Below are 26,780 nucleotides of genomic sequence, written 5' to 3'. Positions count from 1 at the left end.
AGTGCCTGGCGGGCTCTGGTCCATGGGGTCACGAAGAGTCACAAACATAGAATCCTAGAGTTGGAGGAGACCCCAAGGGCCATCCAGTCCAACCCCCTGCCAAGCAGGAAACACCATCAAAGCATTCCTGACAGATGGCTGTCAAGCCTCTGCTTAAAGACCTCCAAAGAAGGAGACTCCACCACACTCCTTGGCAGCAAATTCCACTGCCGAACAGCTCTCACTGTCAGGAAGTTCTTCCTAATGTTTAGGTGGAATCTTCTTTCGGACATGACTGAATGACTGAACAACAAATTTTACGTACTGTGGCTTGCCGTTTTATTGATTACCGGTAGTTTAGAAATTGTTTATTGTAAATGTTGAGTGGATTTCTGTTTAACTTTTATATGTTGATATTATTTTATTTCACTCTAATGATTGTTGAATGTTACTTTTTGATGTAGGCTGCTTATTTTAAAGTTTTGTTTTATTATCACATTTTTGTATTGCATTAGATTGTTGTAGGGTGTACATTTTTTGTTTCTTCTGCTTGTAAACCGCCTTGAGTATTGTAAGATAGAAAGGCAGTATACAAATTATTATTATTATTATTATTATTATTATTATTATTATTATTATTATTTCACAGCATGGTAGAGTTGCAAGGGAACCCAAGGGTCCTCTACTTCATTCCCCCCCCCCCAAGGCGGCCCCTTCAGAATTCACCCTGCCCTGGGAGTTGTAGAACTTAATCAGGATGGTGGTGATGACAGCAATTGCCATTGTTTGGGAAGCAGTTGGCCTTCCTTGCAAGGCATTTGTGCTGTGCATAAGTCTCCCCACATCCTTTACAGGTGAGTAGAGGGCTGAGCTGGCTGCAGAGCGTTATAAGAATTTTAAGGGCTTGAATATAGAAATATTCCTCTGCAGTAAGGGAGGCAAATGGGGAAAGCCTTCCCGCTGCCTTTTCGCTCGCAAATCCTGCCTGAAGGGCGTATTTGTGTATGAATAGGGTGAGCTATAGTTGTGTATGAATAGGGACAGGGGGGGTGATGCTTTGGTTTAAACCACTGAGCCTAGGGTTTGCCGATCAGAAGGTCAGCGGTTCGAATCCCTGTGCCGGGGTGAGCTCCCGTTGCTCGGTCCCAGCTCCTGCCAACCTAGCAGTTCGAAAGCACATCAAAGTGCAAGTAGATAAATAGGTACCGCTCCAGCAGGAAGGTAAACGGTGTTTCTGTGAGCTGCTCTGGTTCACCAGAAGCGGCGTAGTCATGCTGGCCACATGACCCAGAAGCTGTACGCCGGCTCCCTCGGCCAGTAACGCGAGATGAGCGCCACAACTCCTGAGTAGTCCATGACTGGACCTAACGGTCAGGGGTCCCTTTACCTTTAGGGTGAGCCTGTGACCTGGACTCAGGAACTAAAGTATTAACCATCACAAAAGAATGGCCAGGCTGTCCAGGTAATGCAATCAGTGACCATTATCAGGTATCCTGGCAAACACGATTTCTGCTGTAGATGCCTCCTTCTGTGATTATGTATGATGTTTTCAGGGGTGGTCTTGGGCTACAGGGTGGGCAATTTCAAGAGTCTATATAAGGTCTTGCGCACCATTGTTCTGGGTCCTCCTCCCTCCTGCGTGTGGGGAGTGGGGGACCCTGTTACAACAGTTTAATAAAGACCAGGCTTACTAGCCGCTTTGCTTCTCAATATTCTCTGGCTGGCCTCTGTTGTTTTCTCCTACCGATAGGGAACCCACTTAAGGACTCTCTACGGGCTCTTGGATACCCCATAAGGGAAAGGGGGCAGGTTTTTTTCTTTTAACAAGAGTAAATAACACACCCAGGTTTATCCGGAAGAGTTCCTTTCCCCCTACCCACCTGTGGAACAAAGATGGGGTATTCCGCCCCCTCCCCAACCTCCAAACTGCCATCACCATCGGGGCAGTTTAACTACAAAGATAAGAGGCATCACTGGCAAGACAGAATCTCAAACAAAGGGTCTCAAAGAAAGGTGTGCTCTCCCAAGCGCATGTTCTCAGCATGTTCCTACAGAATGAGAGATGGCAAGGGAGGCGGGAGGTGGCCTGCCCCGTGTTCCAGGGGAGGGGGGTGACCATTTGGCCGGCCCACCCCACCGGGCGAGCCACCCCCCGCCTCCCTTGCTCTGCCCTGCTTTGCTTCCCCTTTTCCCCCTTCCAGCGGCTTTTTTTCCGGCGCAAGGGGCGGGCCAGCGAGGAGGGGGCGTCACGCTTGTCGCTGGCATGACACCCCATCCTCGCTGGCCCGCACCTCGCGCAGAAAAAAAGCTGCGGAAAAGGGGAAGCAAAGCAGGTGCATTCAAGCGCCTGCTTTGCTTCCCCTTTTCCCCCTTTTAGCGGCATCTGCGTGCGTCGTGACATCACGGCGCACGCGTCGTGCCCCTCCCCCAGGGGGGGGTCCCTCCACGCCGACGCCGCCCCAGGCAGCGCAGAGGCTTCATCCGCCCCTGATGGCAAGATCCCCACCGATGGGCTCAGACGCCAGGCCTGTTGCCAGACCAACTCCGCGTTGCAAAGATGTCTGCAAACGGGGCAACGAAGGCCGGAAACATCCCCCCCGCTGCGTGGGAATCCCTTGCGGCCGACTGGAGACGACGGCCCTGAACAAAGCTGTCAAAGTTTTCCTTTTTTTTAAGGGAAATTCCCTTATTCCAAATAGGATTCCTCGCAAGGAAAGGGAAAAGTTGACAGCTATGGCCCCGAATCCTCCCTGTTGCCCCCCCTGAAACGTGGGGCTCTGTAATGAAGCGGCGACATGGAATTGCAGCGTTGGAAAGGCCCCCCCCCCAGCGCCATCTATGCCCTCTGCTCATGCTCCATAGCACTTGGAAGCTCCAAATCGTGCGGGTCTGAGGCATTCGGAACAACCCCATTCTGTGGGGGGAATAGGCAGGGAGCGAGGCCGAGGGAGAACTGAGCTATGTGTGTTTGCGTGCCCCACTTCGCGACAAAAAAGGAAATAAACACATGTTATTTTTTTAAACAGGGCTTTTCTTCTGTATTAACAGGTCATTAAAACCCCAACCCCTCCCACTGCCCCAGGTATGAGCAGGTAATGTAACAGCGGCATCTCTTTCCGTCCAACAGGATCAGGCCCTGCTCCCCTATCCAAGTCCGACACTGGCTAGCAGAGATTATACTGTATATATATTTCTATCTCCAGGGACAGAAATGTCAGTTTATGTGTTGTCCTTTGGAAAAAAAAAAAACCCCTTTTGCTCTCTGCGGGACTGCGGCCAATGGGAAGCTTCTTTGAATCCCATTGGCCCTCCACTGGCTGGAATGGGCGGGGTCCACCAAAGCAGGCCGCTTCCTGTTCCTGTGGGTGTCTTTGTCGCCCCCTGCTGGCTGCTACCCGAACTGCAGTCTCTATGTACAAGATGTGCCTCTAAAACTTTGCGTTATATACCGCGCTTGGCATGAAGCAGGAGGGGTCTGTCAGCGGCGGGCTGAGGCTGGCAGGACGGCTTTTGAAACAATCGTAGAATTGCAGGGTCGGGAGGGTCATCTAGTCCGACCCGCGGCAAATGTCCAGCAGCATCCGAGAAACAAAACGAAAAACAAAGCAGAATAACGTAGGGAACGTGAGGCGTCGTAAATTTTGGATGGCACGGATCCCGGCAGAGGCAGAAGTGTAGCAGCGAAAAATACAATTCCCAGAAGGAAATGCAGTGATGCAAACGACCCAGTTCCTCTTTTATTTCTCTCTCTCTCTCGTGGTTTGTAGCTTCTGTTTTCATAGATTTGGAAAGGGCCCCGAGGGTCATCCAGTCCAACCCCCTGCAATGCAACGCAGGAATCGCAAATCGCAACGGCCGAGGCCCACCTGTTCGCAACAACGGGATCCTGAGCCTGAGGGGCAAGGTGGCTTCTGGCTGCAGCGGAGCAAGAACGCGGGAGGGGCTAGGGCAACCTTTCCCCGCCGCAAAAACGGACCAAGGGGTCTTTAGCGGGACCCAAACGGGAAGTTCTGGATCGGAAGCGGAGGGGGAACGAATCGCCGGCGCTGGTCCGACCTGGTGCATCCGGTAGCAGGGAAGGCTGCAATACTGAACGCAGGGAGTCCTAGAACCGTAGAAGCGGAAGGGACCCCCGAAGGTCATCCATTCCAACCCCCTGCAACGCAGGAATTGAGTCCGTAGTGGCTCCTGCCCCCCTCCTCTCTGAATCCCCACACCCAGCTCCCCAAAGGGCGCAGGCACGCCATCTCCTCCCTCTCGGCGGATCCCCGGCGCCCTTCCTCTCAGTGGACTTGGAAGAGACCGAAGTAGGTGAGGTAACGGTCGGCCTTGAGGCGGACGTTGGCAATGGTGCGGACCCGGATGGACTCGTCGGGCCGGAGCAGGACCAGGCCAGAGACCTGGCAGACGCGAAGTTCGGGGTCCTGGGGCCCAGAGCTGGTGGGGGGGAACTGCTCCAGGCAGCGCAGGGCCAGCTCTCCATCTAACATGATGTCCAGCTTCATGTAGATCGTCTTCCCTTCGTTGAAATGGACCTGGCGGTGGTGGTGGTGGGGAGTAACAGGGAGAATAAGCTTAGAATCGCAGAATTGTCGACCCGGAAGGGGGCCCCCAAAGGCCATCCAGCCCAACCCCCCTGCGATGCAGGAATTTCAGCTGAAGAATCCCTCCCAGACGGCCGCCTGAACTCTTGTTTCCCAAACCTCTGAGTTTGGCTGACCCCTCGATCGGCTCAACCGAAACCTGTCACCTGCCCCAACCCAAATCCTCGCGACTAAAAAGAAGTCGAGAAATGTCAGTATTTGCAATTCGCATTAATCTGCAGAATTGGACAAAATGACGGGAAGAATCCGAGAACAGCGGGACCAGAAATTCATCAAAGACTGGTTTAAATTTACAAATTATTTGAGGGAAAATGATTCTCAACTGAACACGTTTATAGGACTTCAAGAAGCTTTGTAGATAAACGTGGAAATATTATTGTAATTATGAATTTTATAGTGATTAATATGTACATGAATTTTAAGCAATGATAGAATTAAGAAGTATAGAATTAAGATAGAATTTTGAAAGTCATTTGAAAGGACTGAGGGGAGTCATGGCAATGATTGCCAAAGTAGATGAATGTATGCGAATTTGTATTTTATTTTCTGTAGTAGTTGTAGATTAAAACAATAAAAATCATTTATTAAAAAAAATAAAAAATACAATTCGCATTAATCACTTGGCGCCGTTAGCAAGCAATAATAAAATGTCCATTTATAAAAGGAAGTATAATAGGTCAAAATAATGATGACGCTAACTTATTTTTGTATGCCACGATAGCAGCTAGAGTTTTGATAGAACTGGAAGACAGAAGAATTACCAACAATAGAAGAATGGCAGATGAAAATGATGGATTATATGGAGCTCGCAGAAACTCCGTGACCAGAGGGATGACGCAGTGGAAAAAGAATGGAAAAATTTCAAATTGTATTTAAAAAATCATTGTATGATTGAAAGTAGATATAATTTGAGTATGATTAAGATTAAGATATGATATAAGAGTAATTATTTAGGCAATGGTATAATATAGATAGTTTGGCCAAACTGCGAGAGGCAGTGAAGGATAGGCGTGCCTGGCGTACTCTGGTCCATGGGGTCACGAAGAGTCGGACACGACTGAACGACTGAACAACAAAAAAATAATATAGATTAAGAGAGATAAAATATTAACGAATTTTTGTTATTGGATAATAGAATAGAATTGTAATAAATTTTGGAAGTTACAAAAGAGGAGGAGTTACAAGGGAGGAGGAGACAGGAGGAAGTCCCATCACGATTAGAGGAAGTAATATTAGTTTTAAGAAATGTGTAAGTTGTTGTTTTGTTATGTTTGGTATGTACCGTGTTTCTCCTAAAATAAGACACCGTCTTATATTTTTTTTCGCTCAACAAAACACAGTATGGCTTATTTTCAGGGGATGTCTTATTTTAACCGTGTCGCATCGGTACGCTGCATAGCCACGCCTCCCCAGGCTGTTTTAATGGGAGGTACCACGTCACTATGGCTTATTTTCGGGGTATGGCTTATTTTTGGGGAACGGCTTATATTTCGCAAATGCATAGAAATCCTGCTATGGCTTATTTTATGGCCATGTCTTATTTTAGGAGAAACAGGGTATGTTGTTAGTGTAGTTGTGGGTTTTTTTGTATGTTTTTAGTAAAAAAATTAATAAATATTATTTAAAAATAATAATAATGATGATGACGCTGTTTTTTTTATCTCACCTAAAGAGATGGGATATGGAGGTTCCCCGTTGGCGAGGGAGGCGCACTCTGTACATGCTCGTGCGCTTTATTGCTGAGACTCGTAAATCCCTTCTTGGCCTCTAGACTTTTATTCGCCCCCTATGCAGCCCCACTGACCTCGGGAGATCAATACTGACCACTTTGGGAAATGTTCTCCCTCTTCCCCCCCCCCCCCGAAGAACCAAAGTCCATCATTTCCCAGGATGCCTCACTCTTTTTACCCACAAGCCTCCGCTTCCTCCCCCCTGAGAACCCAAAAACCACACGGGCCCTCCCTGGCACCAGGTTACCCTTCACGCCCTCACCTGGCAGTACAGGTAATACAGGCCCCTCTTGGCCACCGTGAACTCGCCCCGGCTGCTGTCGTAACGGAGGGGGCTCGTCGTGTTGAGTTTAGCTTCCACCCACCCGCGGATGGTCCCGTCGGCATCTATGGGGCAGGTTGGGGGGAGAAGGAAACGGTTGGGGAGTTTTGTGGCTGGCAAAACATCTCTCCAAATTACCCCCCTTTGCCTCGCTACCCCGGTTAGATTACCCAACGGGGTCCTGCTTTTGAAAATTTCGATAAAATATCTACAGTAGTTTGGGTTACGTCAATATATATATACAGGTGAAACTCGAAAAAATAGAATATCATGGAAAAGTCCATTGATGTAAGCGATTGTTTTCTTTCTTTTTTTCTTTTTCTTTTATTGCTTTATTGTCGTTATAGATATCCATCATTTTACAATCATTTACATAACTTAACACATTCCACATATTTTACCTATTTTCCATTTCCTACTAATAAAGTATTCAAATACATAATTGTGTGTCTCATTTCCCCCCCCCATATTAATTTGTACGAAACTATTTGATTCCATATTTCTACATCAACGATATCATACTAATACTATAAACAATATATAAACAGTATAATGAGAGAAAAATAATAACTAAATAAATAGATAGATAAATTTATAAACCTTGGTTATTTACATAAATCTACACATAACCCAAATCCAAATTTAATACTTACATCACTAACAAATACATAATTAGACTTCCTATCTTTCCTGATGTGTATTCCTTTTCTGCTTGTGAAAGTACTTAACTTTTTTTTATCCTTTATTTATATCCAAAACCTTCTACATTACCAAATACAGCTTCATTTTCTCACACTCATTGTTTTTTCTCCAGGATCATTCAAAGGCCGCCACAGACTTTATACCATTTTCAATTCCTTGCAGGTACTTTTTATATCTCTCCCACTTTTTTACAAATTCCGATGTAAGCAATTGTTTTCATTAGCTACTGGAGTTTAATATATGAGATAGACTCATGACATGCAAAGTGAGATACGTCAAGCCTTCGCTTGTTATAATTGTGATGATTATGGCGTCCAGCTGATGAGAACCCCAAAGTTGAGATTGTTAATTTGGGGTTCTCATTAGCTGTACGCCATAATCATCACAATTATAACAAATAAAGGCTTGACATATCTCGCTTTGCACGTCACGAGTCTTATCTCATATATTAGTTTCACCTTTTAAGTTGAATTACTGAAAGAAATGAACCTTTCCACGATATTCTAATTTTTCGAGTTTCACCTGTGTGTGTGTGTGTGTGTGTGTGTGTGTGTGTGTGTGTGTGTGTAAGAACTGCATATATAAAAAATAACTAAAACATTTGTTCCAGTTACAGGTAGGTAGCCGTGTTGGTCTGCCATAGTCAAAACAAAATAAAAAAATAAAAAAATTCCTTCCAGTAGCACCTTAGAGACCAAATAAGTTTGTTCTTGGTATGAGCTTTCGTGTGCATGCACACTTCTACTGGAAGGATTATTTTATTTTATTTTATTTGTTTTAAAACATTTGTGAATATTAAAAAAAAACTACACACACATGCATTCACGGCCGTACATTTTAAGTGCCTTGATACCCCTATGAACAGTCGTGGCTTCCCCCACAGAACCCTGGGAGTTGCAGTTTGCTAAAGGTGCTGAGATACAATTCTCAGAGAGGTTTAACAGTTAATCCCTCTCCCTAGGAAATTATAGCTCTGCAAGGGGAACAGGGTCTCCTATCAACTCTCAGCATCCTTAGCAAACTACAATTCCCAGGGTTCCCTGGGGGGGGGGGGAAACCTTGACGGTTTGATGTGGTACAATACCACTTGGTGCAGATGGATCCTGGGATAAAAAATCCCCACTTTGGAAGTCCTGTTGAAATATTACCAAGGCTCCATTTCGGCTACACGTTTAAAGCAGTATCATACCACATTAAACACCCCTGGCTTCCCCTGAAGGCTTCTGGGAGCTGTAGTTTGTTATGGCGCTGAGAATTGTTAGGAGGCCCCATTCCACTTTCTGACCTACGCTTCCCAGAATTCCCTGTGAAGAGGGATCGGTTATTAAACCGCTCTGGGAACTGTAGCTCTGTCGAGGGGAGAAGGGGGGGGCTCCCGACGACTCTCAGCACCCTTAACAAACTACAGCTCCCGGAATCCTCTGGGGGAAGCCATGACTGTTCAAAGTGGCCTGGGCGCTGCTTTAAACGCAGGGTGCAGACAGGGTCTCAGAAGCCTTCCCCCTCCCCACCCAGCCATGGTAGAAGCCCCAGCCCAAGAAGTGTTACCTGCCTGGATCCCAGCTCGTCCTTCGGTGGGCTGCACTGAAAAAATATAAATAAAAGACGGGGGTCAGGCAGGACTCCTGGGTTCTCTAGGGGATCGCGAGCGGGTTCCTGAGGCACGAGAAGTGCTGTGCGTGTTTGACGTGAAAGAAGACCGACCCCCCCCCAAAAAAAACCAGGGGTAGGCAACCTAAGGCCCGTGGGCCGGGTGCGGCCCAATCACCTTCTCAATCCGGCCCGCGGATGGTCCAGGAATCAGCATGTTTTTACATGAGTAGAATGTGTCCTTTTATTTAAAATGCATCTCTGGGTTATTTGTGGGGCATAGGAATTCGTTCATTCCCCCTCCCCCAAATATATATAGTCCAGCCCCCCACATGGTCTGAGGGACGGTGGACCGGCCCACGGCTGAAAAAGGTTGCTGACCCCTGCCCCAAACCAAAGCAGTCTCTTCCAAACAAAAGCAGGGGGGCTGTGGGGAGGGTCCCCGCTTTCTTCCCCCCCCCGACAGGTGGGCTGCGTGGGTGGGGCCAGATCCGGGCGCAAGGGAGCATGCCCCATGTTCTCTCACCTTCGTAGTGCGCAGCTGAGACAGTGCTGGGTCTCCGAGGCCGGGAGCGCTTGCCTTTGGCAGCTGTGAAATGGGGAGAAAGTCTTGCAAGGTCAATACGGCACGGCCGTGGGTGCACGATTCCAGCCAGCGCCTAGTTATAGGATGGCGGGGAGAGTTAAGGAGTCCCACCGCACTCCTGGCATCGGGGTCCCTTGGGCCACAGATGCACTGCACATTGAAAGCACGACAACCCCACTTTAAACACCCATGACTTCCCCCCGAAAGGATTCTGGGAGCTATAGTTTGCTGGGAGTTGTTAGGAGACCCCTCCTACTCCCCTCAGAGAGCTACGATTCCCAGAGTTCCCCGTGAAGAAGGAATGATTTTTAAGCCACTCTGGGAACTGTAGCTCCAGGAAGATAACAGGGGGCTCCTAATGACTCTCCATTAACAAACTATATCTCCAAGGATTCTTTGGGGTGGGGTGGGGGGAGTCTTAGCTGAATGTGTCTTGCTACTGCTTCAGAAGTCCAGTGTGAATGTGGCCTAGGTCAGCCTTCGCACCCCCCGAGGTGCACTCCATTGTTTTTCGAGACAGGTGGGTCTGAGACCCATCGCCGACCCTCGCCTGGTTTCGCTGCCCAGCAGAAGCCGTTCCTGGATGTGAAGGCTTTGCAACAGAACCCCCTCCATCCCCAGATGCCCAGCCACGTTGGACTACAACTCCCATCGTCTTTGCTTCGCGGTGCTATCCGGGCGCTGCTGGGAGTCGCAGACCGAAACATCCATCTAGAGGGAGGTTATAATGGGCGGTCACAGCCATCCTTTCGCAAATTGGCCTTCTGGGCGCTGCTGAACTACAACTCCCACATTCCCTGGCCTATCAGGTGCCTTGCCTGCTCCCCTCCCCGTCCACTCCATTGAGGGAGGCGGCGACACTCACCCTGTCTCCTCTGCCGCAGCGCCCCCTGCTGGGCAAAATGGTGCAGGAACTTGCCTTGGCTGCTCCAGCCGGTAGACAGCACCACCTAGAGGGACAGAGGGACAATGCAAGACACAGAGGGCAGGCAAAATTACAGGCACAGTATACAGTGGTACCTTGGTTCTCAAACGCCTTGGTTCTCAAACTCCAAAAAACCGGAAGTAAGTGTTGGTTTTTCGAATGTTTTTCGGAAGCTGAACATCCGATGCGGCTGTTGGCTATTGTTTCCGGGGCATCTGCACCAATCAGAAGCCGTGCCTTGGTATTCAAACTTTTCAGAAGTCAAACAGACTTCTGGAACAGATTAAGTTTGGTGCTTTTATTTTTGCTATTTATTTTGTGTTTTTTGGTTGATTTGTTTTTTGTGACTATGTGGAACCCAGTTCAGCTACTGATTGATGGATGGATTGATTGATTGATTGATTGATTGTGTGACTACGGAAATGGATAAAAGCCCCCCATCCAAACAACGACCATCATCAGTGCAGGTAAGGGGGAAAAAACAATTAAATTTTTTTTATCATCTACAATACTGTCTTACTTATTTTATAGTACAGTACATTGATTTTATAGTACAGTACATTGAAAGGGACCCAGGTGGCGCTGTGGGTTAAACCACAGAGCCTAGGGCTTGCTGATCAGAAGGTCAGCAGTTCGAATCCCTGCCACGGGGTGAGCTTCCGTTTCTCGGTCCCTGCTCCTGCCCACCTAGCAGTTCGAAAGCATGTAAAAGTGCAAGTAGATAAATAGGGACCGCTCTGGTGGGAAGGTAAACGGCGTTTCCATGCGCTGCTCTGGTTTGCCAGAAATGGCTTTGTCATGCTGGCCACATGACCCGGAAGCTGTCTGCGGACAAACGCCGGCTCCCTTGGCCTATAGAGCGAGATGAGCGCCGCAACCCCAGAGTCGGACACGACTGGACCTGATGGTCAGGGGTCCCTTTACCTTTGATTTTTGCTTTTATTTTATGGATTCATGGTCTCGTCAGAGAGTAAAATTCATGTTAAATGGCTGTTTTAGGGATTCTTTTTAAAAGTCTGGAGCGGATTAATCCGTTTTGCATTACTTTCTATGGGAAAGCGCGCCTTGGTTTTGGAACACGCTTTGGTTTTGGAACGGACTTAGTGGAACGGAACAAGTTTGAGAACCAAGGTACCACTGTATCTGGGTTCTCCGTAAAAAGCAAACCCCTAAAGGATAGCAATGCCAGGCTCACCTGGGGCATGAGGCTGCTGCCCCGTTACCAGGTAATATTTGGATCAAACCTTTTCTTTTCCAAAAGCAGCACCCCACCCCCATGTAAATCCATCCATCCATCTGCTATTGTAGAATTGGGAGGTGGGGAGGGAAAGGGGCACCCGAAATGGTGGAGGGGGTGGAGCAGCAGCCCCACAAATAAAGGTTACAGATACAGGCAGGTAGCCGTGTTGGTCTGCCATATTACTCAGAAGGGTGGTGGGAATTGGTGATTGGCTGATAGGTGTTAACGACTGCAATTGGTCTTACAGGAAAAAGCAAGGGGTGAGATGGCTAAAGATAGCTTTGTCATGTATAAGAAGATAAGAAGCCAAAGTCTCTATTCAGACCAGGTCTCTCCATGGTTTTAAGTTTGGTAATTAGTGGCAATTCATCAACTTCTCTTTCCAGCCTATTTCTGAAATTCCTTTGTAGTAAGGTTACAGAGTTTGGGGATTTTCAGCTTGCGGAAAAGGCAAGGGAGAGGAGACATGATGGGCGTTTATAAAACGTAGAAAGTGGATAGAGAAATGCTCCCCCCCCCCGACCACGCGAGAATTCGTGAGCACCTAACAACACTGAACGTTGGAAGATTCAGGCACGGTTGAACTATGGAACTTCCTGCCGCAGGAGGCAGCAAAACAAGGGTTAAATAAATTCAGGGAGAAGGAAAGAGCCAGGGTGGCTGTTCTCTGCTTCCACAGTCGGAGACATTAGGTATTTAATGTTTGATGTTCTCTTGTGTTTTTATATTTTCCTGGAAGCCGCCCAGATGGGTGGCACTATAATGATGATGTCTCTGAATATCAATTTCTGGGAATCGCAAGAGGGGAGAGGGCTCTTGGGCTCAGATCCTGCTTGCGGGTTTCCGATTTGGGGCATCTGGGTGGGCGCTGTGAGAACAGGGTGCTAGACCAGAGGGGCCATTGGCCTGATCCAGCGGGCTCCGTTCCCTTGTGTACCAGGGACCCCCAGATGTCCTTGGACTCCGGTTCCCATTAGCCCCAGCTGGTGCGCCCCATGGTGGAGGGGGATGGGAGCCAGAATACATCCAGAGAGGACTACTGGTTCCTCCCCATGGCCTTAGACAATCTGTTTTCCTGGAGAAACCGCTGCAGAGGAGAAGACATTTTCTGGAAACCCTGCTCCAGAGCTGTTCCAAAACATGCAACAAAATGGACAAACATACACCCCTCGTGCAGGCAGCAGTTCAACCGGGTCAGACCCCTGGGAGAGAGCCACATACCGGGTCCAGCTCTTCGGCGTCATCCTCGGACAGCAGCTCCTGAGGACCAAAGGGAAATAATAATAATAATAATAATAATAATAATAATAATAATAATAATAATAAATAATTCAATATTTATACCCTGCCCATCTGGGCGGCTTCCAACAGAATATTAAAATGCAATAGTCTATTAAACATTAAAAGCTTCCCTAAACAGGGCTGCCTTCAGATGTCTTCTAAAAGTCAGATAGTTGTTTATTTCCTTGACATCTGCTGGCGGTGCCACCACCGAGAAGGCCCTCTGTCTGGTTCCCTGTAACTTAAGCTTCTCGCAGTGAGGAACCGCCAGAAGGCCCTCGGCGCTGGACCTCAGTGTCCGGGCAGAACGATGGGGAAAGAAAAGGATCAGACCCTCCTTCAAACAGAGAGGCCCAAGAGGGACCAGTGTTGGAAACTCAGATCTATAAGCCAAATGCCACCTTAAACCTGGGTTACAGGCACCATTTTTCCCTTGTGAAATTTGTTGTTGTTGTTGTTATTCTTGCGACTGGCGTGGGTCCAATTGCGGCCCCGTGGAGATCTCTGGGTGCCGGGTTGGCGACGGACATCTCCGCCCGGCTGGCCCCTCCAGCTTTCTTAAGCAGGTGAGCGGAAGAGATTATTTGCATTTATCTCCCACCTTTTTCTCCAAGGAGTACGTGGTTCACCCCCCCTTCTCAGTTAATCCCCACAACGACCCTGCGAGGTAGGTTAGGAGGCTGAGACTGACTCCAAGGTCGCCCAGTGTGTGGGGATTTGAACCCTGATCTCCCAGGTCCCAGTCCGACACTCTAACCACTACACCCCACTGCCTTCCTAGAGTCCTTCTTCTACGGGAAAGCTCTAGAAATGATGTAGGTAAACAAACATGCAGAAAGCAAAATGTCACTTAGAGAAGGGTCTGGAATATTTTCCTTGAAGCTTGCATTTGGTTTATTCAGAATGGTTTTATGTGATGCCTTAATGTAAACCACTCTGAGATTTAAAGCAGTATGGAACTGAAATGAAAAATAATAATACTGGAACCTAAGTTTAAGGTGCCCTTTCCTTTGGCAGTCAGCTTATCTATCTGCGTTTCCAACACTGGCTTCAACAAGGGCAAAATATCGCTGTCTAAATTCGCTTGGGCCTTGGGAAGTTTGAAACACGCTAAGAAAAAAATATATATAACCCTGCAGATTTAACTCAGGGATGTTAAAAAGATAGCGATACAAAGTTCCAGGCCGATTTACTGCTCCGTACCTGTGGGAGAGGACGGTTTTGGGAAGGGTTCAAAAATGCAGCCCTGAGATGTACTTATTTTTTTCGGAGAGGGGGAGTTCGGCCTGGAGACGGTTGCTTTGGAAACCCAGAAAACACAAGTCTCTCCCAACATCCCAGCTGCTAACGCCTTTCTTAAAAGTTGCATTTCTGATCCTCCTCTCTGCTGCCAGGGGGAACATCAGGAAGGGGGGAAATAGCGGGGTGGGGAGTACATTTGGGGGAGAGGAGGTGTGAGAACGGCCAGGCACCGTGTCAGGAACTTAGGAAACCATCTGATATTGAGCTCAGAACAGACACGCTCAAATTTAAGGGACCTAACTCAGGAAGGCCTGTTAATTTTACTCCGAGTAGGGCTAGCATTGGCGGCACCCCAAATTTCTGAAGCGGGGTCTTGGGCAGCCCACACCTGTCGCCACTCAGCACTCAGAGCATGCTCAGAGGTACCCTTGCAAGCGCTAATGCCACGATTTGCCCGAGGGAATCTCAGGGCCAAGAGCATCACTGTCCTTTTTCAGTCAATTAAAACATTTCTGCCCCAGTATGACTACATAAAAACCACAGAAAAGACAAGCACTGTGTGAAATGTATGTTTTCTTATCGCATCCACCCAAACCTGCATTCTGCATTTCCAGAATGTAGATTCTTCATCCCAAAAAAGGAAAAGTTTCCAAAGAACCAGCCAACTGCATTAACTCAGTAGGTCATTCTTGCAAAGTACTCGCAGATGAGGCTTGGTGGGTTGTGACCTTTGACCTGGAGAAGCCTGTGTCCCCCCGCCCCAATCTCATGGGCGGAGGATGGGCGAGATGCAATTGCTCCATTTTAAAGTAATACAACTCTGTGCACGCTCAGAAGCTCTCTCTCTTTTACCATCACGAATCATGCATACAGAAGAGAAAATATTAAACAAGGCATTTCAGGTGTTCGTTTTATCATCAGGTCAGTTAAACTATTGGGATTCCAAGAGGCAGGGATGGCCACCAACTTAGAATCGGAGAGCTGGAAGGGACCCTAGGGGTCATCTAGTCCAACCCCCTGCGATGCGGGAATCTCAACGAAAGCATCCATGACAGATGGCCATCCAACCTCTGCTTAAAAACCTCCAAGGAAGGAGAGAGCCCACCACATTGCGAGGGAGTCCATCCCACTGTCGAACGACTGTTGCTTTCAGAAAGTTATTCCTGATGTTTAGTCGGAATCTCCTTTCTTGTAACTTGGATGGATTTTAAAAAGAGGATTGGGCAAATTCGTGGAGGAGAAGGCTATGGGTGGGGTGGGGGGCTACCAGGCCCCACGGTGGAAGGCAGCAATCGTTTTGCATACCAGTCGCTGGAAACCACAGGAGGGAAGAGAGTTCGAATCCTGCTTGCGGGTTTCCCACAATGGGCATCTGGTTGGCCGCTGTGAGAAAAGGGTGCTGGACCAGATGGGTCTCTGGCTACTTGCATGTGCAGACAGGTTGGAGGGCTGTAAACGAGTGCTGGGGCTTCAGCACGGCCTCTGCGGTTTAGACGACTCTACTGGGCCTCCTCGTTCGCATCTAACAGATGTGAGCACTCAGCGATGGCCTTTTGTTTTTATTTGCAAAGGCCTGGGAAGGGGGAGATCGGGAGGTTGCTACGGAGAGGCAGCCAGGACAGGCCGGCCTCCAGCCTCAGGGGGGCCAGCCCAGCTGTTGGGCGGGTGGGTCCAGCGGGTGGGGTGGGAAAAAGGTGCGCCAGAGGCTTCACCTCTGAACCACACGCCGCCACTCCCCCTCGTTTGGGGGTTTCGGCTCCAAATAAACGGGCACATTTCCACAAAACCGCTGCTCCAACCCAGCCTGGCTGTTTTATTACTAGTACATGACAGAACCATCTGGAGGGCACAAGGTCGGCGAAGGATCCAGGCCGCCTCGAAGAGAGGCGTGCCAGCTCAGGGTCGAGGATCCACTCGGAGAAAGAGCAGAGGCTTCCAGAGCCCGCAGTTCTGGCAAGATCCAGGTTCGAGTCTCGGGCCAACGACTGATTCACTTGGGTGGGCTTGGCCAAGCTGTGAAGACTCTCCGTTTCCTCCACCTGAAAGGCGGGCTGGGGGGATCTCTCTCGGGTGACCTCTCCCCACCCGAATCCAACCCCATCCTCGCACTCGGCAGCTGGGGCGGCCTCAGGATTTATCTGCAGCAAACCCCTCCTGAACGCAGCCTCGCAGCGAGAAAGGCAGCGTTAAAACAGAGCCGTTTGCAGAGGGAAAGACGCATGAGAGGCGTCAAGACTGGCACCTGGAAACCTGGTCTCTCCCAGCTGCTAGTCCAGTACTGTAACCGCTACCCTACCCTGACTCTCTAAGTAAATGCATCTGATATTTCAAACATGGTATGTTAAAGGGGGTCCCCTGCTTTCGCCTGGTGTCTCTCCCCAACACACCAGCATGCTGAGGAGTAGCTACACCAGCTGAATTCCCGCCTGCCGTGCAGCGGTTGCTGAAAGGTGCGGGAACGTGACCCACTTAGAGCTATTTAAAGGACTTGGAGGAAGTGTTATGCCCACTCTGCAGACCATAATAACTACTGGGCTGCTTCCCACAGCCCAGGGCTCAGCAGGGGTTGGCAGGCATGTGGCGGTCTGTGGTTGAGCATTGCATGCCCACAAGGCGGCAAACAGTGTGCTTTGCCTCAGGGGTCTAGGAATGTTTCCCAGCAATGCAGAGTTTTGCACTGTTTACTGGCTGGGTACAGACCAGCCTGCTCTGCCAACCGGGTGCCCTCCAGAGGGGAACTGTAGCCCCAACCCATCTGGAGGCCGCCTACTTGGCAAAGGCTGGTCTAGACCTTATGCCCATTGTTCTGCTCTGACCCTGGAGGTGTGGGCAGCCTCCTGCACCATTTCCAGAGGAATCAGCTGCAGAGGGATCCGTTAGTGCAAAATGGGCAGCATCACCCGGGCGGGCGGCAGTGGGATTGCCAAGGGGGCAGGCGTGGGGCACTGGAGTTGTAAACGACTTCCACAAGCTGGAATCGCTGGGTCAAATTCATCGCCGCTGTTCAATGAATCAAACTAAGAGAGTTTTAATTGGGCTGCAATTAATCGTTGCTGTTTGGAATCCGAGAATTGCAGAGTTGGGGGGCAATGGTCGCAAAAAAATTGGTACCCACTGAGTTAATTTCTTCCTCTCCCACGACAGGATTGGGAATAGCAGGGCAAAGCTAAGAAGGTTGTGCCTTATCACTTGCTGTCAAATGCTTATCTTGGGCATATTTGAGCTTTGCATTTGAGCTCTTGCCTCGTCTGGCCTCTTGGCCTCACTGTTTACAATCTCCCTCCTCCCTTCCATTTATTTATATACTGTATAGGACTGTAGAGTTGGAAGGGCCTTCCAAGGGTCATCTAGCTCAACCCTCTGCAATGCCTGTTCAGAATCACTCTTTGTGCGTGTGATTAAGTTCCTGCAACCATAAACCTGCCCACCTCCAAAGTGTCAGACGTGTGTGTGTGTGTGTGTGTTGTTGGCAGATACGCATCTGGCAAGGCAGGCGCCCCTCCCCTCTGCCTGGGGTCTCCTGCGTTTACAGCAGGTGGCCGGATTATTGCCTACTTAAAGTGCGCACAGCGGAGATCATTCCTCAGCCCTCCCGGACGCACGCCCTGCGCTGCGTTCGCCCAGCCCTGGGTGCGCCTTATGGGTGCTGCTGGCTGCACCTAAGGGTGCCTTCCCTCCCGCTACTCCCCCCCGCTCGTCCGCCTCGCCGCCTTCCGTGCGAATCTATCCGCAAATCTGCGCTCTGGGGGGGCCCCGAGTTGGGTCCCCCCTCCTCCTCCCCAAGGACCTTTCCGCGCGCCTCGCTGGCATTGCGCGCGGCTGGAGCTTGCGCGCTCGCCGTGCGCCCCTCACCTGTGGCATCGCGGCGGCGGGCGGCGCTTCTTGCTGGGCGGCGCGGGCGCTGGATCGGGGCCAGGCGGCCAGCAGGAGGCTGAGCGAGGCCAGCAGCAGCGCCGAGCCGGAGGCCAGCGCCAGCGCCAGCAGCACCAGGCGGGCGGGCGGCTCCCGGGCCCGGCGGCGCCTCCCCATGGCCGGGGCAGGAGCGGGCGGCGGCGAACGGCGTCTGCAAGCGCGGAAGCGGCCGGGTGCGGAGAAGTGCCGGGAAGGAGGCGCCGGAGGACGAGCAGGAGGCGGCGGCGGCGGCGGCAGCGGCTTTGCAACAGCGAGGCCGTCGAGGGGAGGCCGCGCTCGGCCGCCTGCCAATAGCAGCCCCGGCGGCGAGAGGCCGAGGCGGAGCAGCAGCACCAAAACAGCAGCATCCGGACAGGAAACGCCCGCCGGAGCTGCGGCGCGCCGAGGGCGGAGCAGGCCCGGCCGGGGGCGCCGGCACAGGAAGCCGCGGCCGCCGCCTACAGCTCCAGCGCGCGAGGTAGAGCCTCCACCTTCAGAGGCAGTCTATCTCAGGGAATGGTGACGAAGCCCAGGGGCCCGTGGTGCTGGTGAACTATTGACTACTTGCCTGTGCTGCTTTTCCGACCCATCTTGGCAGCTTCTGGATAGCCGAAGCTGACGGGCTCGAATGAGCTGCTGGGGGCCACCCAGCAGGGAGTTCCGTAGGTTAACACGTCCCGAAGACGGAGACCGCGCGCGCGGGTGTCGCCCTCTTGATTGTGTGTAACTCCGGCACCTCGCCCCAACACATACTTAAATTGCCTGGGGGTGGTTTGCGGGAATGCAGCTTCACACGTTACGGTGTTTTTTTTAGCGTTCGGGATGGGACGTAAACAAACCCGGAGTTTCTGCCCAAGCGTGCGACCTCACAGGACTTGGGAATCAACGATTGAGCCTTTCCACTTTTTTTCAAGCTATAGGTTTGAGGTTGAGGCGTCTACACGTGTTAGCTATGGGCGTGTGAACGTCGCGAAATAAAGTGCGGGTCACATGGGAAACAGCAAGGAGTCTTGTTGCACCTTGAAGGCGGAACCGCTTAGTGGTGGCAATAGCTTTCGAGGAATACAGTCCGTTCCATGCGGAAAGTGTTACCCTGTGTTACCACGTGTGTACACATACACACACGTGTGGCATGGGGGGGTTGTCAACAGTGATGTCAGAGGGGAATGAAATGCCGTGAGTCGTGACACAACCCCGATTACGTCACTTTCCTATACATCCTGCGAAGTGAGGATTTTTAGTTTGGAGTTGCAAACGTTACAAATTATCCTACTTCTCAGTTTAATCTTTCTCTTGGGGCGGACAGCGTGGAAAATTTTAATTCATTTTTTTTAAAAAATGCTTTTATTTCGGGGTTTTTTTTTAAATACACAATTCCTGCGCTAGCACGAATCGAACCCGGGTCACCCAGCGGCTCCGTTCAGACGACCATCAAATTTTGCGGGTCCACCCAGGAGAGAGATCCCAGTTTTAAAAGGGGCAAAATAAAATACAATAAACCAGGCAATTTCTCCCTTTCACTTCTGCCCGCCAACTCCAGCAAAAAGACGGCGACATCCCGTGCAAAGGGAGCTTGCAGAAAAACTGCTCCGGATGTTGCAAATGGATATTTAAAAATAATAATAATAATACTCCGCAGCTTCGCCTTTGCTCAGCGTGTAAACCAGAAGGAAGTGAGTCCGGTTTCCTCGCACGGCATCTCTGTCTGGAAAGAGCGGGGGCATCTGGGGTCAACACGGGTCTGGGTTCACACGTGTTTAGGTGCATCTTATACGTTTAAAAACCGCTTTTGTGGTTTCGTCTTCCTTTACCCTCCCCCCACCCACCAGTTAAGGTAGCGTGGCCGAGCGGTCTAAGGCGCTGGATTTAGGCTCCAGTCTCTCTGGGGACGTGGGTTCGAATCCCACCGCTGCCAGATGTTTTTCGCAGAGGAGCAGTTGTTTGCTGAGTCGGCGGCGTTTCCCAGGCTTGGGGGGTGGGGTAGAGGCAGCTCCCTGATTTCCTGGCTGGCTCCTCCTTCCTCCACCCGCGCCACATTCTTTTCCACGTCTGCAAAAGAAAAAAAAGCAGCACAGGCAATCCTTCCATTTCTGGCTCCCGGCAGCCTCTTTAATCCCAACAAGCGTTGGTGGTATAGTGGTGAGCATAGCTGCCTTCCAAGCAGTTGACCCGGGTTCGATTCCCGGCCAACGCATAAGGTTTTTTAATTTTTATTTATTTAATTTCTTCTTCTTTTTTTAATTCCACTGCTCCCGCGCCCGCAACCTTGAGGTTGGTTTGTTGCAAAAGGCAAACGCCCCCCACCCCCACCCCGCTTCCCGAGATGCAAACAAGGATGGTCGGGGTTTTCTCCAACGCCCCCCACACGCTTCAATCCAACAATTTGGAGGGGCGGGGAGGGTACTTATCTATTGTTAAGGAAATGCAAAAACAACAACCCAAAATCCACCTCTTCCCATCCCATCCGCAGACCCCCTGATGTATCAGGATTTATCTCATTTAGCCCAGGATGCAGCTTGCAAAAAATGGCACACCCTGCAGCCCAATATTATGATTGCATACAGTTGGAAGGGACACCCAGAGTCATCTAGTCCAACCCCGTGCAATGCAGGAATCTCAACTAGACCATCCATGACAGATGGCCAGACAATCTCAGCGTAAAAATCTCCAAGCAATGAGAATTCACCATCAGTCTGCTCCACTGTCCAGGAGCTCTTAACCCGCAGAAAGGTCTTCCTGACATTTCGTCTCCTTTCTTGCAACTTGAATTAAGAAAGGAGATCATTGGGCACAAGAGCATTTCAGAGTACAAAAAGGACTCTGCCCTCAGGAGCTTACAGTCCGCAGTTCAACAGGGGAGACTGTGGAGCAGGGATCAACTGGGAACCGGCTGGAGCGATATACCATATGTTGGACTTCTGCGGCCACCAGCCGCAGCCAGCATGGCCAATGGTTAGCGGGTTGTTGCCCATGGATGTCCACAAATCCCTGCTTAAAATGGATATAAGAGGGCCAAAGTCATGTTGAGCCAGGGGACTTTGAAAACAAGGAGAAGGAATCTGATCTAGGGATTTCAGGCGGGGTGTCCTGTGATCAGAGCGACAAGAATGGTTTGGGGCAGAAGACTGAGGGGAACAAGCCACCCCGTGCTAGATTACTTGTATTTCTGGATAGACTGCTCCTGACTTTGAAGGCTCCATCATGGATTAGCCTTCCTCACTGAAGGCGTTCAACTCGCTTTTAAAAGCTGCCAACTCCTGTGTGTGTGTATATGATGTTACAGCAAACTCCTAAACAGAACAAGCATGTTAGGAGGAGACAAGCCCAAAGGAGACAGCTTACAAAGAGATGCGACAGGCACCCTCCTTAGGAAGCGCATGACTCTGCCTATCTGGGCCAGGAGTTAAAGAGATTCTCCAATCTCCCCAAGTGTAGAGATGAAGGGAAATTAGCCACTCTCAGCGGCACAGGCTGATGGGAAGGAGCAGGGACTCACACAGAGGGGCAACAAGCAACCTCTTCCTTTTGTGGGCCCTTTGACCTCACAGAAACCATCCTTTATTTAGAATGATTGCCTAGCCTGCTTTATACCCTATACCTGAGGTTTGTTCCATCCTTTTCTCGAAGAGAACCTGCAGCCGCCTCCAGTTCTTCTACGTTCCTTCTGGACCTGATTTCTTCTGAGCAGAGCACGACTCACAAACACAATTTGTTGAACCCAAGGCGAACTGTGTTCCGGAAGCTCTGCAAACGCCATCTTGGAAGTCACGATAACCCCCCCAGTTAATTGGTAGTTGTAACCATGAGCCAACATAAGTTTATATCCCCTTGCTTTGATATAAAGGATAACATCAAAGCCAGCCAATTAAGCTTGTCTGGGGTCTTGGGGAACTGGGCTCTGAGACCAGAGAGAGGAACTATCTGTTAGATTTGGGGTTTTGCCAGCTATGCCCTCATCTGGGCAGGTACAGCAATGGGAAGTTCTGGCCAAAGGAATTTATGCTGCTCTGTGCATTATATACAGATGTTTGCTTGGTCTGTCCCGAGTCTACTGTTATAAAAATTCTTTGACTGGTCCGTTTCCAGAAGGGAGTCCATAACCCCGGGAAGAGCGGTATAATTTAAGAGCCCCTTCCTGACAACACAGCACAAGGACAAATGCCGAGTCTCCCAAAGCAAGGCCTTGTTTATTAGAAACTGTTGCAGCAGGGTGTTTTGCAAACACTACAAAGGCTGGGAGACTTGGCAGGCTGATTTGCTTCTAAAGCACTAGAACAGATACATCCTTTGGTATCACAGAATCAGAATTGTAGAGTGGGAAGAGGCCCCCAAAAGCCAACTAGTCCAAACCCTGCAATGCAGGCATCACAGCTAAATAATCCATGACAGGTGGCCGTCCAGCGGCCTCTGCTTAAAAGCCTCCAAGGAAGGAGAGTTCACCAACTTGCAAATGGGTCCCCATTCCACTGTCAAGCGCTGCCTGAAAGTTCTTCCTAATGCTTATCCCCTTTCTTGTAACTTGAAGCCTTGGGTTCGAGTCCTGCCCTCCGGAGCAGGAGAAAACAAGCCTGCTCCGTCTTCTAGGAGACTGCCCTTCAGATATTTGAAGATGGTTGTCAGATCTCTGCACCCAACCACTCCCCAGGGGTCCTCTTGGGGGCCTGCGGCTCAGTCAGAGCACGCAAGAAGCAGTTTTAAGCAAGGAGCTGCAATCTCTACACTGCAGTGGGTTGGACCAGATGAACCTTTGGGTCCCTCCCAATTCTATGACCCAGGGCAGCTTTTGGAGAGGCCGAACCTACAGGCGTAGTAACATGAGGAGCCAAAGCAATTGTTTCCTTGGTGCATTACGTACCCAGGTTGAACGGACGTTACGGAAAGGGCCGGATTTAGATTTGATGAGGCCCTAAGCTATTCAAGGTAATGCGGCCCTTTCTAGGTCCAGCTGTCCTTTGTCAGCAACAAATTGTCACTGTTGTTTTGTGTGGAATATATGCTATATATGGTAATTTGTGGACCTAATAGGTAACTAAAGCAGGCATCCCCAACCTTCGGCCCTCCAGATGTTTTCGACTACAGTTCCCATCATCCCTGACCACTGGTCCTGTTAGCTAGGGATCATGGGAATTGTAGGCCAAAACATCTGGAGGGCCACAGCTTGGGGATGCCTGATCTAAAGTCATTTGCACATTAAAAAGTATTTTATCAAAGTAATTGTTGAACTGATATACAACCAAGGAGTATATTAATACTGAAATAATTACTAAGCTCTAACTTTAAATGGTTTTTTTTTTATTCATAACTTAATAATGCAAACACACTGACATTTGGCAGTAACAAAAGTTCCTTTAGAAACACAATTTACAAAGACTCATAATCTTGTCTCTAGAAACTTGTTATAACAAGAAATAATAAGAGGTGTAAATATATGATGCAAACTACTAACAATTATGAGTAGCCGAATGGAGGCACCCTATATATAGAAAGGAGCAAACCAGTGATATTTTAGGGAGCAGTCTAGCAGGCGGGGCCCATGACTGACATCACACAACGCAAAACACTGTTGCTGAATGTAGGTTTGATTTGATTTGTTTTTTATCTTATATTTTGGAAATGCAAGCAGTTATTTTTTTCCCTTTAACTTTTTTGGGGCCCCCAAGAGAGTGGGCCCCTAAACTACAGCTTATACGTAAATCCGGCACTGGTTACGGATGTGCAGATGAACATGGCCATCTACCCGGGGGGGGGTGGTGGTGGTGGTGGTGGAATAATCATAGAGTCATAGAGTTGGAAGAGACCCCAAGGGCCATCCAGTCCAACCCCCTGCCAAGCAGGAAACACCATCAAAGCATTCCTGACAGATGGCTGTCAAGCCTCCGCTTAAAGACCTCCAAAGAAGGAGACTCCACCACACTCCTTGGCAGCAAATTCCACTGTCCAACAGCTCTTACTGTCAGGAAGTTCTTCCTAATGTTTAGGTGGAATCTTCTTTCTTGTAGTTTGAATCCATTGCCCCGTGTCCGCTTCTCTGGAGCAGCAGAAAACAACCTTTCTCCCTCCTCTATATGACATCCTTTGATATATTTGAACATGGCTATCATATCACCCCTTCACCTTCTCTTCTCCAGGCTAAACATACCCAGCTCCCTAAGCCGTTCCTTATAAGGCATCGTTTCCAGGCCTTGGACCATTTTGGTTGCCCTCCTCTGGACACGTTCCAGCTTGTCAGTATCCTTCTTGAACTGTGGTGCCCAGAACTGGACACAGTATTCCAGGTGAGGTCTGACCAGAGCGGAATACAGTGGTACTATTACTTCCCTTGATCTAGATGCTATACTCCTATTGATGCAGCCCAGAATTGCATTGGCTTTTTTAGCTGCTGCATCACACTGTTGACTCATGTCAAGTTTGTGGTCTACCAAGACTCCTAGATCCTTTTCACATGTACTACTCTCAAGCCAAGTGTCACCCATCCTGTATTTGTGCCTTTCATTTTTTTTGCCCTGTTATTTTTTTCTCCCTGTTAAAATTCATCTTGTTTGCTTTGGCCCAGTTCTCTAATCTGTTCAGGTCATTTTGAAGTGTGATCCTGTCCTCTGGGGTATTAGCCACCCCTCCCAATTTGGTGTCACCTGCAAACTTGATCAGGATGCCCTCAAGCCCATCATCCAAGTCATTGATGAAGATGTTGAATAAGACTGGGCCCAAGACAGAACCTTGTGGCACCCCACTAGTCACTTCTCTCCAGGATGAAGAGGAGCCATTCATGGGCACCCTTTGGGTTCGGTCAGTCAGCCAGTCTCTCTCCCCTCCTCCCGCCGCAAAGAGCACAGCACTCCAGGGAGACATTTCAAGGAAACCGGGCCAGACTTGATCTTCCTTCTTCAGCACACAAGAGGTAGTTCCGCTTCTCGGTCTCGACTTGGCTTGTCATGCTCAGCAGTATGCTTGCCATTCCACCCACCAACCCCAAAACACTTCCTCTTCCTTGGAAAAGGGATGATCTCAAGAGATGCAGGCCATATGTAACCCCCCTCTCCCCTTCTACATTTAGGCGGATCACGAGTTAACTCATTGACCTTCCGAGTCGGGAACCTTAAAATAGGACATTGTGCCTTGGCTTGGAAGCAAATCGTCGGAAAAAGGCTAGAGAAATGCCAGCTGTGTGTTTTGCAACGGCCTGGGTTTTTTTTGGGGGGGGGCAGTATCAAATCACAGAACAGGAGCTGACATGCCCCCCCCAACCCACACAACTCAACTGGAATGCTAAAACCTAAAAAAATATCCTACATGCCACAGCAGGTAGGCCTGGAATCATGTTTTGGATTGCAACTCCCAGCAGTTTCCCCTCCTCTACAGGTAGTTATTAAAAGTGCAGAAATGGGAGGGAGAGGGGTGGGGAATTTGTGGTTCTTCAGGAGTTGCAAGACTACAACTCCCATCATCTTCGGTCCCAGTTGGCCAGGGTTGATGGGACTGGGAGTCCAGTGGCACCGGGAAAGCCACACGGACATTTTATCATGCTTGGCGGAAGCATAAAAAAGCTAAAAAATATTGGACACAAATACATTCATTGACACAGGAGATTTTGAAGGTTAATGTTGTAATGGAAACGAGAACTCTTCCTGCTTTGACTAATAGATGTACAACTAGAAAAAGAATATGGAAGGTTATTGCAATATATGACCAGAGAGGAGAGATTGTAGAGTTATTTCCCATATATTCAATAAACGTTTTCCAATTCCAATTTCTTTAAAAATATGTTTTTCTTGTTCTCTTATTCTATATGTTAAGTCTGCGAGTTGTGCATATTCTGTCAACTTAAGTTGCCATTCGGACCTCGCTCGTTTTCCATTTTTTGGCCTAAAGGTTCATTTCTTTCAGTAATTCAACTTAAAATGTGAAACTAATATATGAGATAGACTCATGACATGCAAAGCGAGATATGCCAAGCCTTTATTTGTTATAATTGTGATGATTATGGCGTACAGCTGATGAGAACCACAAATTCACAATCTCAACTTTGGGGTTTTCATCAGCTATACGGCATAACCATCACAATTATAACAAACAAAGGCTTGACATATCTCGCTTTGCATGTCGTGATTCTAACTCATATATTAAACTCCAGTAGCTAATGAAAACAATTGCTTACATAAATGGACTTTTCCATGATATTCCAATTTTCCGAGTTTCACCTGTATTTATTAGCCAGTTTGTGGTGGTTTGGTTTGGTTTAGTGTCATATTATTATCACCACTGTGATGCTTTGTGTGGTTTGTTTGTTGGGATACTCCAAAGCCAGATATTTTATAAACCTGTGTCCTATTGGACCAACACAAGCTCAACCAGAGCTACTCTATACACCCGAAGAAAAAAAAATGCTAGGCTATACATCAAAGGCTTTGCTGACCAGTGTCATCAACACATCAAAGGCCTTTTCACAAGGGATATTGAAAGCAATGAAACACAGAAACCAGAGTCAGGAAGGGATAACAATAAATAATAATAATAATAATAATAATAATAATAATAATAATAATAATAATAATAATAATAATAATAATAATTTATTTATACCCCGCCCATCTGGCTGGGTTTACCCAGCCACTCTGGGCAGTTTCCAACAAAATATTAAAATACAATAGTCCGTCAAACATTAAAAGCTTCCCTAAACAGGGCTGATGT

General features: G+C 48.9%; 1 protein-coding gene and 2 non-coding genes across 3 annotated transcripts; 2 read left to right on the top strand and 1 right to left on the bottom strand.

Annotated features, from left to right (window-relative positions):
* Positions 1-4,216: 4,216 nt before the first annotated feature.
* TNFSF12 (TNF superfamily member 12) lies at positions 4,217-18,245 on the bottom strand. Its single transcript, XM_033170705.1, has 7 exons — positions 18,054-18,245; positions 12,900-12,938; positions 10,379-10,463; positions 9,454-9,516; positions 8,886-8,921; positions 6,576-6,700; positions 4,217-4,514 (listed from the first exon to the last, which is right to left on the bottom strand). The coding sequence occupies exons 1-7, from the start codon at positions 18,228-18,230 to the stop codon at positions 4,263-4,265; spliced, it is 777 nt and encodes a 258-aa protein (XP_033026596.1). The 5' UTR covers positions 18,231-18,245; the 3' UTR covers positions 4,217-4,262.
* A 1,680-nt stretch (positions 18,246-19,925) lies between these two features.
* On the top strand, positions 19,926-20,007 carry TRNAL-UAG. Its single transcript has one exon. It is a non-coding gene; the product is annotated as a tRNA-Leu (tRNA).
* A 207-nt stretch (positions 20,008-20,214) lies between these two features.
* On the top strand, positions 20,215-20,286 carry TRNAG-UCC. Its single transcript has one exon. It is a non-coding gene; the product is annotated as a tRNA-Gly (tRNA).
* Positions 20,287-26,780: the final 6,494 nt, after the last annotated feature.

The sequence above is a fragment of the Lacerta agilis genome, chromosome 14 (assembly GCF_009819535.1).
Source record: "Lacerta agilis isolate rLacAgi1 chromosome 14, rLacAgi1.pri, whole genome shotgun sequence".
NCBI classification, from domain to species: domain Eukaryota; kingdom Metazoa; phylum Chordata; class Lepidosauria; order Squamata; family Lacertidae; genus Lacerta; species Lacerta agilis.
This window is presented reverse-complemented; position numbering and strand designations above follow the sequence as displayed.